The sequence below is a fragment of the Eretmochelys imbricata genome, chromosome 20 (assembly GCF_965152235.1).
Source record: "Eretmochelys imbricata isolate rEreImb1 chromosome 20, rEreImb1.hap1, whole genome shotgun sequence".
Classification (NCBI taxonomy): Eukaryota; Metazoa; Chordata; order Testudines; family Cheloniidae; genus Eretmochelys; species Eretmochelys imbricata.
Genome location: NC_135591.1, coordinates 21170994 through 21186744, shown reverse-complemented (window position 1 = coordinate 21186744; position 15751 = coordinate 21170994). Strand labels below are relative to the sequence as shown.

At 49.5% G+C, this 15751-nt stretch overlaps 1 protein-coding gene across 1 annotated transcript; it reads right to left on the bottom strand.

Annotated features, from left to right (window-relative positions):
- Positions 1 to 5317: 5317 nt before the first annotated feature.
- Positions 5318 to 11231, bottom strand: LOC144277954 (hepatic lectin-like). The gene is made up of 6 exons (XM_077839000.1): positions 11189 to 11231; positions 8713 to 8820; positions 7257 to 7331; positions 6536 to 6687; positions 5908 to 6020; positions 5318 to 5536 (listed from the first exon to the last, which is right to left on the bottom strand). The coding sequence occupies exons 1-6, from the start codon at positions 11229 to 11231 to the stop codon at positions 5401 to 5403; spliced, it is 627 nt and encodes a 208-aa protein (XP_077695126.1). The 3' UTR covers positions 5318 to 5400.
- Positions 11232 to 15751: the final 4520 nt, after the last annotated feature.

Genomic DNA, 15751 nt, shown 5'->3' with positions numbered 1-15751 from the left:
TGGTGAAGGGGATAAAAGCGGGTGGGGGCTTGAAGAGAGTGGGGGCTGGGTATAGGTGGTACAGGGGGTATGGAGGGTGTGGGGGATAAAAGCGGGTGGGGGGATGAAGGAGTGGGGGGCTGGGCATAGGAGGTACAGGGGATGAAGGGGTGTGGAGGGTGTGAGGGGATAAAAGCGGGTGGGGATGATGAAGGGGTGTGGAGGGTGTGAGGACATGAAGGGGTAGGGGGGCTGGGCATAGGAGGTACAGGGGATGAAGGGGTGTGGAAGGTGTGAGGGGATAAAAGTCAGTGGGGGTGGGGGGATGAAGGGGATAAAAGCGGGTGGGGGGGATGAAGTGGGGTGTGCCAGGAAGCGGCTGGGAGGCTCCAGGGTTTTTCTTGCCAGAATTTTCACACACACAAAAAACCTGAAGAAAATTCTCAACAGCGAGAAAGCCCAGAACCGCTCCCACCCTGCTCCCTGCGACCCCCCTTTATGCCCCCTGGACCTTGCCCCATCATGCCCCCTCAGATTCCCCCCCCCCCACCTGGGGCAGGGTGATAGCTCAGTGGTTCGAGCGTTGGCCTGTTAAACCCAGGGTTGTGAGTTCAATCCTTGAGGGGGCCATTTAGGGATCTGGTCCTGCTTTAAGCAGGGAGTTGGACTATATGATCTCCTGAGGTCCCTTCCAACCCTGATATTCTATGATTCCCCAGAGACCCTTCTCTCTGTTTCATGGATTGGGGTTTTACCTGGGATATAATCGGGGGCCCTGGGACCCTCTCAGGGGAGTGGGTGGAGGGTGGGGCTATAACTGGCCTATGGGGATGTCAGATGCCCCAGGGTGCACAAGGCCCCCTTACTGGAGCCCTTATTTCTGGTAGAGAAGTAACCGCACAGCCCTGGGTCTCTGCCCCAGCCTGCTGCCCAGGCTGGGCTGGGCTGGGGCCCTGCACCTGGCCAGCTGGGGGACCTGACCTGCCTGAGGCTGCCCAAGTGCAACAGGTGTGTGACTCTTCTTATGGGCTCTCCACCCCGGGACCAAGGCCCTGAAACGTCCCTTGGGCTGCGCACCCCTGCAGCCTGGGCAGCCTTGTCCAGGGTGCAGCAGTGACCCCAGCCCACCGTTTCCTGCCCCCCGCAATCTGTGCTTAGCCAAGGCTGGCGTTGGGAGACCTCTGCTGCCCTCCTCAGACATTTTCACCCCATTGTTTAATTAAATCTAAAAACAAATACAGTAAGTTTGGTTTAAGTAAAAGTTTTAGATGTTTTGGCAGCAAACGTGTGTGTGTGTGTGTGTTTTCATTCTCTCCCTCCTGTTTTGAGTGGGGAAGAAGGGAGGCAGGGTGGAGGAGGACCAAAAAACCCAAACCTGAATTGTTTTGAGTTTTGTTTTGTTGAAAATTTTCCCAAAAGGTTTGTGTGAAATTTGCCTGTTTCTTTTTCAACTTGTCACAGCCGATCCTGCCCGTTCTCTGACTCGCTGTAGCCCCCAGATACTTTCCTAGTCCCCCTGGCTAGAGTTCCAGCCATGGCCTTTTCGAGTATGCTTCCCCTGGCAGTTGCAATGCATGCGGTTGCCAGGCCTTGGAGTGCAGCAGCTTCTTGGCAAAATCTCTCCCCAGGCAGCCGCTACAGATGAAGGCGCTGAGGTTTCTAACATGTGATCAATCTCGTGTAATGGCGGGACCGCGGAAGGCCCTGCTGCCGGAGGAGGTTCTGGCGAAGTGCAGCCCGCTTCCCCTCGCTGAGCAGAACCCTCTCCGCCCCGTGAGTGATGAAGTGTGTGGGGAAACCTCAGCACTCTCCATCCAGTCCCACCTACTCGTGCTAGGCCCTGCCAGAGTAACAACCGGCCCCAGCTCCCCAGACGGCCTCTCTCCACCTTGAAGAGACAGAGGCAGATTGACCCTCTGAAGGTCTCACCTGTGTACAGGAAGCACAATGCACTGTGCTTCTTGGAGACTTTGACAATGGGGTCTGCCAACCACTCCCAATCCCCAGCCTTCTGGGGACTCACCCGTATAAACTCGCTGGCGAACGCTGTCCACCAATGAAACGCAGAGGAAGAGCATATGGGCCCCCTGGGCTAGAGCAGCTGCCTGGGTATTTAACATGTGCACCAAGCCCCCTAAGTGTGCATCCTCCCCAACCCTAACCAAGCTAAGGGGTGTAGAAAGTGGCTGTCACCTTTGTATCCATCCCAGCTGCCCATCCCTAAATGGCCCCCTCAAGGATTGAACTCACAACCCTGGGTTTAACAGGGTGGTTCTCTGTGTGCTCAGGGTCGGGGCATGGCAAGGCGCAGCCCACTGTTCGCTTTTACTCTCAAACTCCAACTGGAACAAAGGTGACAGACTTGTCTGCAAGATATTCTTGCTCCAGGAGAAGGATCCGACGCAAATCCTTCACCCTGGCACTTGAGCCTTGACAACAGCTGCCTGTGCCCCAGCCAGGATTAGAACCTAGCTCCTCTCCAGAGGCCTCTCAGAGGGAGGCCTTGTTTAATGGCTGGGGCACTGGGCTGAGACAGGAGACCTGAGTTCAATTTCCAGCTCTGCCTCTGACTTCCTGCATGACGCTGGCATCCTCTCTCTGGGCCTTGAGTTTCTGTCTTGCCCCTTTAGACTTCCAGCTCTGCAGAGCAGGGACTGTGTCAGGTGCAGCACAAGGGGACCCTGCTACCATGGTACACAGAAGAGCAGGACACCACCCCAGCCTGGCTCTGGGGCTCTCTCTCACTCTGTGCTTGTACAGCGCCTAGCACAGTGGGTCTCTAGGTGCTGCTGCAAGGGGCAGGCCCAGCCAGAGCAGCTTAGATTTATGCCAGGGTACATGACTGTCGAATCCAGCCCCAGACCTTCACCAGGAATACAGGCTTGGGCCCTAGGTGTCTTTGTACATCAGAGATTATTAATTTGTTTTGTACACAAGAATCTTTTGTACAGCATCCAGCACACAGGCGTCCTGGTCCTGTGTGGGGCTCCGAGGCGCTCCCGTAACACACCTAATAAACCGTGTTAGCGCCACTCTTACCTCATGTGCATCCCCCTAATCAAGGTGGGGATGTCTGATTTGCAAGGTCAATGGGACGGGTGGGTGCTCAGCCCCTTTGCAAATCTGAGCACCAGGGGCTCCGAATTCACCAGCACCCATTTCACTTCCAACTCGAGAGCAACGGCTTGTCCTATGGCTGTTTTTATTAGCAATGTAATAACCCTGTGTAAGCTGCTGTAAGTGCTGAGAACTCAGGGTATGTACAATGCAGGTCTGTAAAATGGGAGTAATGAGTCGCCTCCTTTGTAGACTGATTGATGAGAAGACTTAATTATTTATTATCGTGACAGTGCTCAGGGTGCCAGGGCAGCAGAAGCCCCCCAGCCAAATAGTTTTACCGTTAGGCCTGCAATCTGCAGCCTATTCAATTTCTTTTTTTTTACTGTACAATGAGGAAAGGACAGAAAGCGCAGGAGACAGCAAAGGAAGCTGGCTTTATGCTGAGTGCAACTTTCCACTTCCAGCGCTCTGCTGTGGGCGGAAGGGCACCATCTGGTGCCTACAGGTTTCAACTACAGCTGGTTGTAAATTTTCCATCAAGAGTTTTATTTTGGCCAGGAAAATTTTGTTGTTTTTTTGACAAAATGGACATTATCTTCCAAGATCTATTTCCAAGATCTATTTTCCAATATTTAGGGGGGGGAGGGGTGTGCAGGTGAAATTGTTTGGTTATCCATGGAAAGTGTCGGTTTTTTGTTGGCTGATTTTTGGAGGAGTTTTCAATAACACCGCCAACATTTTTCAAAGACGGCTGTTGACAGAAATGAAGTTGTTCACAGGGAAATAATTTCCAGACCCGCCGCAGCTGAACCAAACCATGTCTGATGGAGAGATATGTATCTGTCACCATCCCTCGCTGGAGACTTTCCCGGCCACCAGAATGATCTGACCCAGAGCTTTCCCTGTGCAGGGAATAGGAGAGTCACATGCCACAGAGAGAGAATTCCTGGGTGAAACAGCACCAGGGTTTGGAGGGTGGGGGAAGAGACCTCAGAGTTGTGCAGGGAGGCTGGAACAATGTGTATAGCGGGGTGCTTAGAGCCATTGAGCCACACTGCAAACCCTGCATCTAATGGAAACCGCGGCAAGCCAGGGGGTGTGGGAGCACCCCTAGTTCCAGCACCTATGGAGTTGACAAATCCACAGACGCTAACAGAGCTGCAGATGTGGCCATTAACTCTGAATTTATAGAGGAGCATTAGAGGATTCATATCCGAGAGGGCCACTGCCCCAGCTAGTCTGGGGTCATCCTCTCTCATACCAGGGGTCCATCTATTCTGGTAGTGGCCATTGCTCATTGCGTTGGAGGAAAAGCCATCCCTCCCCTCTGCCAGTATAACTAGCTCTACAGTGGGAAAGAATTTCTCCCTAATCCCCACTATGATTCCTCTAACCCTATGATCAGAGCTTGCAGAGATGGCTATAAATGCTATTAACTGGCACACCCCATACCTAGTGACTGTGTCTGACTCCCTGAGGGCAGGGAATCACACATTGGATAAATCTGTGTCTGCTCTTATTGATCCTAAACTGGCTACTTCCCCCGTGATTGCATCAAACTTTGCCCTGTGCTCTCACTATTCCACCTGCTAAAAACAGGGAGGACTCAGCTGCCACTGCGGCCTCTTGTGGTTCTCAGCAGACCCTGCACATTGGTTCCCTGTAACCTTCCAAGTGCACCCACGCGTGACCCACAAGTCTCCGGATGTTACCGAGGCGCCCAACCCACGGAGGACGCAAGTCTGTTACAGCCAATTGATTGAAAACTGAAAACAGATGCAATTTGGGGGTGGGATGGATTTTGAAAATTTGGTTAGTTTTGAAAACTTCATAACCTCCTTTCATTTTTTTCCCAAAAAAATAATTTTTGACTCAAAATGTTTGGTTTTAAATTTTTCCCATTTTCACCCGTTTCCCCTCTTTTTTTCGTTTATTGGCACGGAGAGGGGGAGTAAAAACCCCAGAACATTTTGAAAACTCATTTTTAAAATTTGGTTTCAAGAAGGCAACTTTTCAACAACATCTTCGTTTGAAAACATTTTTGATCAGCCCTAGGCTCAAGCTGGAAAGGTGCAGACTTTTAGCATCAGAAGTGCCTTCTGGGTCCTCCCAAGGATACTGACCCAATGGCTGAGAGAGACCCATGGAGGAGCTGACAGGAAGTGGACACAAAGATAAAAGGAATATAAATTAAGAACAGAAGAGCGGGGGAAAGTAAAAAGATTAGTGTGATGTTTACAGTGCCAAAGTGCTGGACCTTGGCTTGCATCTCTGTCACCACCAGGAGGCAGCGCTGGCTCTCTGCACTGACCTGCAGGTTCAGGCAGTGTGGCTGAGAGGTGACTTTGGTCCGGTCTCTGCTCACGGAGGTGCAGGCTTTTCACAGATGTAGTAGCACTCGTATGTGCAACGCACGTCGTTCCACTCCCCATAGGTCCAGACGTGTGCACAGTCCTCGTTCTGGTCACTGTTGTTGGGCTCCCCCTCCTTCCAGTACCTAAACACAGCGGGACTGCAGCTGGAGTGGCAGGAACGGGTGCAGGGGACAGAGCGGGGTCAAAGCAGGAGGTGGGCCTGAGCCACACACCATGGGGATTTGAAGCCGGTGTTTCCTGGAGTTAGGGGGACGGCTGGCTCAGAGATTGAAGAGTAGGCCCATTGCTGGTGAAAACCATCAGCCTTATACACCACGGAAAGTTGGACATCAACACCCCATGTGGCTTCCCATGACCTGATTTTACCCTGATGTGGCCCAGCCCCACGCCTTCGCGCTCTCTCAACAGACACAGAGGCTGTTCTGCAGAAGGAGGCCTGCGGCATTAAGGAAGAAGGAGAGCGGTAGCCAGCAGGGGTCAGCCCCACACTCACGTGAAACCGGTTGTGGAGTCGCTCCCGTCGATCCATTTCCACTCCCCTTCTGCATTCCGGTCTGAGAGGCCGATCCAGAAGCGCTGGTTGCGTGTCCTGTACATGATAAAATTCTACAGCCGGAAGGGGAGTGGGGGAGGAAGCAGAGAGTCATCTCCTTTACCAGGATCAGTGCAATTTTACTCTTCATTTGCATCACAGCAGAAGTGGGGCTGGTGAAGCCATGTCTATTCAATGTGTCACACACCCCACAGGGCTCTGCCACTACATGCATCCAGGGACCCATAACAGAGCATGTACCACACAGGGCCAGGGTCTCAGTGACGTCCCCTTTGTGTGGCTGGCACAAAGAGCACAAAAGCCTTGGACTGCTAATGGAGTTACTCCTTCAGCTCAAGTGGTCGAAGCCTGTGCTTTCAGCCACGTTCAATTCCCGCTGGCCACCCACAGCAAAGAGTTGTTATACGTGTAGCGATGGGGACCCACAGGAGGGTGCTGCAGAGTTAGCTGGGGGAAGCGGCTAGTTCCCTGTGGGTGCTAAGAATGCGGGAATGACAGAGAGGCCCTGGGAGACGGCAAGCCATGAGAAAGGAGCTCAGGGGCTTTCCATCCAGACTCTCGTCTTTACCTGCTTGGCATGGCTGTTAATGATGGCCAGGAACGAATGCTCCTCCTCACACAGCTCCTTCGCCCTCTGCCAAGATGTGGCATGCAAGGAGAAATAGTAACATTTCCCGCTGAAGTATTCCCATTCCCGGGCCTCAGGTCCGCACGGGAACACTGGAAAGGGGTGGGACCAGCTGAGTCAGAGACACGTGTGGAAATGACAACATGACCCCAGCTCTGCAAGGACCTGACTTCCGAGACAGTGGTTATCGCTGGAAGTGTCCAGTCGCAATTCTACAGGGGTTTGCTTCTGTCTAACAAACAGGAGAAAGCTGGGGCCTAGGCTCCGAAGCAAGGAAATGGCTCAGAAACTAGGACGACCCCACCCCACCCCGTGTGCAGGGTGACGCGAGCCAAAGAAAATCAGAAGAGGTAAAGCCCCAGAATTTCTGCTTGGGGACGGACCTTACAGCAGGGTCCCTGGTGTTAGGGTCTGAACAGACACCCTGCAACGAATGATCACAGCAGGGAGTGGCAGCTGTGGGGAGAAGGAGCGAGGTGTCCGCAGGAGGGCAACCCAGGGAGGTGGGCAGAGCCGAGGGCAGGGGCGGGAAGAGGAATATGGGACGGAAGAGGCTCCTGCAGGGGCAGTGGACCTTGGGGTGGACACAGCAGAGGCAGCAGGAGTCGGGAGCTGGGGAGGAGCAGGGGGGAGGGGGCACAGGGCAGTGCCCTGCACTTACATTTGAAATCGTTGCTGGAGTTATTCTGTTTCAGCTCCTTGCGCATTTCATTAAGTTGGGAAGAGAGCATTGAAACTAAAATCGGGGTGGGGGGGGGAAGAGAGAGAGAGAGAGAGAACGCCAGGTTATCTGACCCTGATGCCACCCTGTTATGTCTGAGTGACATTGAGTCATCTTTGGGTTTCAACACCCTTTACCCAGCGAGCTCACTAGCACTTGCGTGTGCTAGAAACACCTTCCAAAGGCTTATTTACTCCATGGGGAAACCCAAATCCATGCCCTTACAGCCAATCACAGGGCAAGGTGATCTGGGCACCTTAATGCACTAATTCTCCCGGGTTTACAACCTGGTTCATCCTGGAATAAGAAGCAGGATTTAACAGGTTTGGTGGGAAACAAACACACCTTGGGATACACAAAGAAAAAAACTGCCATTAGACAATCCCCAGTGGGCACCAGAAATTCCAGGCAGATTTGCAAAGGCTGCGGTGGGTGTTTCCAAGGGTTTGTCCCCCAGAGTAAGCATTGGTGCCCTAGGGGAGCTATGCTGTCGTAGCAGTGCTGGCATGAAAGGTGACTAGAGACTTGCACAACATCAGTGCAAAAATCCACGCCCAGAAAAGTCCCAACATGAAGCTCTGGGGATCTGCCTGGCCCTGGGGTTATGGCCACGTTCTGTGTGACCAAGGTGGCTAGGACGTGTCTCCTTTTTGGGCTGGTGAGTGCTGACGGAGTAATCCTCTTGCTAGTACTCAGCATGCCAGCTATGTCTGGCAGAGCACCCCCAGCGCCAGCAACAAGACCTCAGTGTGAGGCAATGGAAGGGTTAAACAAGTTTGACCTAATTTATCTCCCACCCCTCCGCCCCCTCAGCCCACGAGGGTCCTTTTGAGCGAGGCTTTAATTTACCTTATTGATGAAGATAATCACTAGAGCCCATTCTATAACAATGCTAGAGTGCCACACCTTCAAAGTCACGTCACCTGCCTCCCCTCGCCAGGTAGAGAACAACATGCAATACCACCCCCACTTTGCAGCTGGAGAGAAATGGAGACACAGAGACGGCGAGGGCCCTGCTACCGAGGTGGACAGGCAGGGGACAGGGTGGCACTCAGGAGATGGGATTCTATTCCCAGCTCAACCCCTGGCCTGCTGGGAGAGCCTGGGCAGTTACTTCCCTTCTCTGTACCTGTTTCCCTTCCCACCCTGTGTCAGTTTAGCCTGAGAACTCTGCCAGACAGGGGCTGGCTCCCTGTGTCCACACAGCACCCAGCACAGGGGGAATCTTGGGTGAGCTCTTTGCTGCTGGTAAGACAAAGAAGAACAAGGACACAGAAGGGCTCAGTATCAGGGTTTGACCCCAGGGCTTCTGAGCACGTCTCTCTGAGTCCCCCCAACTTCCTTCCTCATCAATAACGTGAAACGTTTCAACTCCCGAAGGCCCCACGCAAGGTACCTCTGGAGAGCGACACCACAAACAGGATGACAATCAGCAGGTAAGAAAGTGCCAGCAGCACGTAGACTGTGAGGGAGGATCTCAGCTTCTGCCGGAGGAAGTTCCTGTCTTTAGAACAGAAGAAAGATTGCGAAGGGTCACAGACTGACAGGTTCGCAGCGGCTCTGGTGCTGCTTTGCAGGAAGGTCCCATTCATTGTTTAAAAAGGGTTGATAAATGATTAACCGTAAATTAGATGATTAATTGCTTGGTATAGAGGTCGATAGGGCATTTATAACTACAACTTACAGCTATTTATCAGCTTTTTCTTCTTAGCCACACTGCAGTAGTGTCTGGGAGCCCTGATCCTGGATCAGGACCCCAGTGTGCTGGGCACTGTATGTTATTTATTAGGTGTGTTATGGCGTCGCCTAGGAGCCCCAGTCAGGTATCAAGGCCCCATTGTGCCAGGCGCTGTACAAACACAGAACAGAGAGACGTGCCCTGCCCCAAAGAGCTTATAAGCTTCTAACCATTCATGGGAAACACCTCTCATGACCGTAACTTCCTTATAAGGGCTGGTAATAATCTCGAACAATGGAAGGGTTTAAGCTTCCATTCAGACTGTGACCAAGTATCCAGTGTTACAGTTTTGTTTAGCATGTGCCCTCTAGAGGATTATTTTTTCCCCATCGTTAACTGATGTTTAACAAACATTCCAAATTCATCCCAGGGCGATTAGGCCTGTGACTCAACCTTTGGAGTGGGGCTGCACACTCTGGACGTCGTGACCGATTTAAGACAATTTAAGGGGGGCTCCGGTTTTCAGACAATGCTGAGTGCCGAAACAACCCAGCCCCTCTGAGGCACCTCGAGTCGGACCCTTGCAGTCCTTTCAGAAGATCAGGGCCCATGAGTCTTATTCAAAGCAGTAACATCTCTATAGAAAGGCCACTTCCTTCTCTCACCGGCCAACAAACTATTTCCCTTTCATTGAAAAGTATAAAATACAGCTCCCAGCAGGGCTCGTCTCAAACAGCCCAGCACAATTAGCACTAATTAGCCCGCCTGTCAGAACAGAGAGGCCAAAGACTGAATTGGCCAGAGACGCTCGTCTCCCTTCTCGCAGGTCAGGGTGAGGAAAGATTTCTCTGCTGCATCTGTTCAGCAGCAGCAGAGAGCACACTCCTAAGAATGGCCACACTGAGTCAGACCAATGGTCCACCCAGCCCAGTGTCCTGTCTTCCGATGGCGGCCAGTGCCAGGTGCTTCAGAAGGAGTGAACAGTTCAGGGCAATTATCAAGTGATCCATCCCATCGTCCAGTCCCAGCTCCTGGCAGTCAGAGGTTTAGGGACACCCAGAAAACTGGGGTTGTCCCCGGCCATCTTGCCTAATAGCCACTGATGGACCTATCCTCCATGAACTTATCTAGTTCTTTATTGAACCCCGTTATACATTTGGCCTTCACAGCACCCCCTGACAATGAACTCCACAGCTGACTGTGTGTTCTATGAAGAAGTACTCCCTTACGTTTGTTTTAAGCCTGCTGCTTATTCATTGCATTGGGTGAGGCCGGGTTCTTGTGTTACATGACGGGGTAAATGACACTTTCTCATTTTCTCCACACCCATCGCGGCTGGCTAGAGCGCGATCGTATCCCCCCCACCCCCAGGTTAGTCGTCTCTTGACTAAGACGGACAGTCCCAGTCTTTTTAATCTCTCCTCAGATGGAAGCTGTTCCAGCCTCCTCATCATTTTTGTTGCTCTTCTCTGTACTTTTTACAATTCTGATATATCCTCTTTGGGATGGGGTAACCAGCCTGCAGGCAGTATCCAAGGTCTGGACGTACCATGGATTTATACGGAGGCATGATGCTATTTTCTGCCTTATTCTCTCTCCCTTTGCTGATGGTTCCTAACGTCCCGTTGCCTTTTCTGATGGCTGCTGCACATGGAGGGGATGATTTCAGAGAACTCCCCACAGTGGCTCCAAGATCTCTCCCCTGAATAGTAAGAGCTAATTTAGACCTCACCATTTTTTATGGAGAGTTGGGATTCTGTTCTGCAATGTGCATTACTTGGCACTTGTCAACACTGAATGTCATTGGTCATTTTCCTGTCCAGTCAGCCAGTTTTGTGAGATCCCTTTGTCTCTCTTCCCAGTCAGTTTTTGACCTATCTATCTCAAATAATTTTGTATCCTCTGCAAACTTTGCCACCTCACTGTTTACCTCCTTTTCCAGAGCATTTATGAATATGTTGCACAGCCCCAGCCCCAGTGCAGATCCCTGGGGGACCCCGTTATTTACTGCTCTCCACTTGGAAAATTGACCATTTATTCCTACCTTTTGTTTCCTATCTTTTAACCAGCTACCGATCCATGAGAGGACCTTCCCTCTTACCCCATGACTGCCCACTCATCTGGTCCAGAGACCCGTTTCAATCTTTCCTCCCATTCTTGAGCTATTGGATGGAAGGGAAGGAAGAGGGCTTACCTCTAAAAATGCGCAGCTCATCTTGAAGCCTTTCCTTGTCCATGCTGTAAATGATGACTGGGAGGCAGAGGTGGCTTTAAATGGCTTTAGAATATGGCCAAGTGGAACCCTGCTCCCTGAAATATCTAGACTAGAGAATTCACAATTCCACTAGGAATGTTAAATCCAGAGGTTAATGTATAACCTGCAGTGCTCACACCATATTCCAGGTAACTTGTCCTCTAGCCCTGGCTGTTTGGATTGCTTCCATTTCAAACGTGGTCCTGATAACTCCTCTGCTCAAACAGACTAAAAGGTCTTGGTTGGCCAACCAGCTCATTCTTTCTATTCAAAACTCTCTTAGTCAATTTTAAGTTGTGCAAGAGCAAAAATACAAGAAGCCTGGTTCCTGAAGCTGCTCCCCTCATGCACGTAAGAAAAAAACCAGCTTGATCACAAAAGCAACAACTCAGGACCTTCTTTCTGGAAGAAAATCACAGCACTCTTGTCTTCGGAAAGCAGTTACTAAGCACTCGCAGAGTTGTTCCACACAGAACTGGCGGTGTCCCAGTGGACATGTTTACTCAAGAAGATAAAATGGATCCCAGGCTGATCATTGTCCTACAGATATATGTATTATGGAGCTATCGTCCTTACTTTGTAATTAAAGCATTTTCAGTTCTAGGTACCCAATTCCCCTGCCCTTTGTGCAGTCATTTAATTTGGTGCAACATGCAATCAGATCAGAACGGTAGTGTCTTGCACTCCATTTGCACGGTATAAATGCCTGCACAAAGGGGCAGGATAAAGGAGGATCAAGTCCTAAGTGCTCTTTCAACCCCTTTTCCAACTCTCAAAAAAGCTTCGTTTGAGCCCCAAATCTCACGTGCTTAGTAAGCGTCTCATGGTAATTTGTAACGTTTGAGGTCACTCAACATTTTTGAATGATGGAACTTGGAAAAACAAGTAGCTTTTCACTGTGAGATCTCAACTGTCACTTGTCTCTGGACTCCAAGACATCTTGTTGCAAAGACATTGGGTTTATTTTACACCTCGGTGTCCAGTACAAACACACATGGGCCACAGCTCATTTTTCAGGAGTAATTTTTAAAAAAATATTTACTGATATAACTAAGCACAAAAGGCAGTTAGGTGCCTAAATGCCTTTCACAGGCAATAGGAGTTATTTGTCTACCCACCACTTGTGCCTTTAATAATCTTGCCCCTTGAGAAATCTTGGGTGGTTTGTTTGAATTCTTCCATTTTTTTCTGTGCTGTATCTCACTGTAAAATTTAACTGCTTCCAGCTAAGTCACAATTCATCTAGTGAATGTTTTATATTCATTTAAAGTCGCTGTCCGAATGCAATTCTTGATATAATGCTCATTAACATATGGCTATATTTGTGCTGTTTATTATTAGTCATTATTCGTAGTGTGGTAGCACCCAAAGATCCTGTCTCAAATAGGAACCTTTTTATGCCAGATGACGTACAGACACACACAGTAACAGACAATCCTTGCCCTCATAGCTTACGTTCTAAACAGACAAGGCACACAACGGGTGGGAGGGGAAACAGAGGCACAGAGAAGGAGAACTGCCTTTCCCAAAGTCATATGATGCTCACATAGACTAAACAGGTTTCAGAGTAACAGCCGTGTTAGTCTGTATTCGCAAAAAGAAAAGGAGGACTTGTGGCACCTTAGAGACTAACCAATTTATTTAGTCTCTAAGGTGCCACAAGTATTCCTTTTCTTTTTATAGACTAAACAGTGGTATCTACAGTCTCGGCAAGTTACCAGCACAGCTCTAGGACTCCTGTGATACCCAGACTCCATACATTCTTGCAGCTGAACGGTCCGATAGTTAGTACATGAAACGTAGAATTGCTGTTCCCTTGCCATTCCATGCTTAGTACGTGCATGTTCCGCAGGTGCCCTGGGATAGAAAACAATCTCCGTTCAGAAACTGGCAAGTTGGGACTTACAAATATTAAATTACACTGTTTAGCACACGGTGCTGGCAGACTGCAAATATCCCAGTGCTAACAACTGTAGCGAACATTTCAATTCCAGCAGGGGGGCTGGAACAATGTTTTATAGTGAGGGTGCTGAGAGACACTGAACCAAACTGTAAACCCTGTATGTAATGGAAACCACTTCAAGCCGGGGGGACCCCTATTTCCAGCACTTACAGATTCCAGAGTCCCAGCCTGGCCCCATTGAACTGTGGTAAGAGCTGGACTGACTGATTTTGCTGTGTTCTTGATTTTCATTTTTGCCAATTTGTTTTCATGTCTGTAGTTAAAAAAGGACCAGATGCCCCAGTGGCAGACGCTACGGAAGGTAACATAGTTCCTTGCAGCCTTTACTCTAGCTTAAACCTTTGTGTTTGTGATAAACATGTAACAATAGGTGTGACGCTTCCCAGGGTGCCTAGGTTGTGAGGTCCCTTGCTACCACCTCTGCTTAGCATGAGGAAGCCTCGTCTGTGCCAGCTCGGCGTAAGCTCCACACACCCCTCCAGCCATGGAGGCACTCCCCTCTAGGCCTACGCAGGCCCTGCTCTCTCTCCAGTTTAGCGATAGAGACACTCTAATCCCTGTGTGTCACTCTGGAGCGACCAGCCCCTGGTCCACTGGACACCTACAGAATTCACAGATCCCATGCTACCAAAGACATGGTACACACCAGCTTACCCATTTCCCTTCAGATCACACTCTGCTTAACATTCAGCACAGAGATATGTTAATAGGGACAGCAGGTAAAAGTTTATTAAATAAAGAGCAGAGATTTCAGTGATCGCAAGCAGAGGTATTAGAAACAAATGGTGACAAGTAACATAAAATAACAACACACATTCTAGAACCTAGAAGACTTCGCTAGTTACTATCCTGTCTTCTAGGATTGCGCACCGGCATTTTTCAGCCAGTAGGCTGTAATCCCTTTTCACTTAACAAGCCACACACTCAGCTTGGCTACTCAGTGAAGAATACCTTGTATCTCCTTGCAGTCTCCGGATATACCAGACTAACTCTTCACTGTGTTCCCTCTTGTAGATTTTGTGATTTCCTATAGACTTTGAAATCTTGATTAGCTGGTAGCTCCATATGCAAATAGACATATATTGTAAGATATGCAATATACTATGACCTCTTAGGGAGATAAATGTCTACTATCCCCTGCCTGACCAGAACTTATCGCCTTCTAGTAACCTGTCTTAACTTACACACCCGAAGAACCCACATTTCAGTATGAATACATAACTTTGTATATAATATGCTTACATACATTTCACTGTGATTATGACCAGTGAGCTTTCAGGAGAGACCTCACATGCCACCCTTTGGTGAATTACTATGCATATGCCTGACCCAGAGAATCCTTGAAACCCTATGCATCCCCTCTGTGCCCTCTGCCAGCTGGCACCAAGGGGACAGTGAGGTATTAAACAAACAGGCTTGGAACCATTCCCTCTCACTGCTCTCACCACTATTTCCCTGAATTTTGCACTGGTCATATTTGTGTATGAGCACAAAGACACAATGTCAGCCCAGGGCCCGCAGGGCAGTTGTTGCCAAGATGCACATGGGTTCAGTGCCTTCCCGGCACTGAACCCATGGGTTTCATCACATGGGTTCAGTGCCTTCCCGGTTTGTTGTTTGACCTAAAAGCTTCTTGCACAACCTTTACCTTGAAAGGAGGAAAACACCGATAGACAAATTTGTTGTTTATATAAAAACATAGGCCCGCGATGGGAGGCTTAACTGAGAAGTTAGCCCGTCTGATGTATTTTCCAGACCACAAGTTGATGAATACACTAGGGAATTCACCAATTTAGCAGCTGCGTCTCACTCTCTTCTCATGCACCTGCCGGACAAGCAGACAATCTTGCCAGGAAAGACATGGCAATTTGAATCAAAATCACAGGCCAGTGGGTTGGAGGGGCATTCAGAGAGAGAGTTGGATCCGGTGATACTGCGAATGCCAGACCTTTCACTGGGCCTACATCATGGCATCTATTCACTGTGATTAACGTTAGTTATAAACTCATCACATGCACTTCTGTATTCTAAGCAGGGCCAGCTGGCTCTTCTGTCCCATGGCAGAAGGCTGCCTAGCTGTTAAAGAAGATTAATTGACTTGCATAGGTATGGACAGCACCTATCTGTAAACCCAAAGGTTTAACCAGAGAAGACAAGTTGTTGTTAAGAGACGTCTCACTACGGAGCTCACAATTGTCACAATCCTTTCCTCTGGAGCCAATTTTTAAAAGACATTTATGATGCTTCCTGGGTGTGGCACTGAACCCCATATTCTTCACAGTGATATTATATGATTATGACATAATTATGATGTATATTGTGCAAGTCATGTGACGTGTCATTGGAAAAGTTATGATTTGTGTGCACGTTATCATTTTTGTATCAAACTATGAATATTGACTATGTATCTGTATTTCAAATGTAGTTACATCTTGATAGCGCCCATTAGACAAGGTGCTTTCAGTCTAGAAAGGGGGCAGTGGCGGATTAGCCATTGGGCCTATGGGGTCCATGTCCAGGGGCCCTGGCCAACTTGGAGG

Bases quoted from the DNA above. Each gene is read 5' to 3' on its own strand.
- LOC144277954 (XM_077839000.1), bottom strand. From the start codon at position 11,231: ATGGACAAGGAAAGGCTTCAAGATGAGCTGCGCATTTTTAGAG. The intron at 6,688-7,256 runs GTAAGTGCAGGG...ACCCCTTTCCAG, and splicing joins CTCCAGCAACGATTTCAAAT to TGTTCCCGTGCGGACCTGAG. The intron at 5,537-5,907 runs GTGAGTGTGGGG...CGCTGTGTTTAG, and splicing joins GACTCCACAACCGGTTTCAC to GTACTGGAAGGAGGGGGAGC.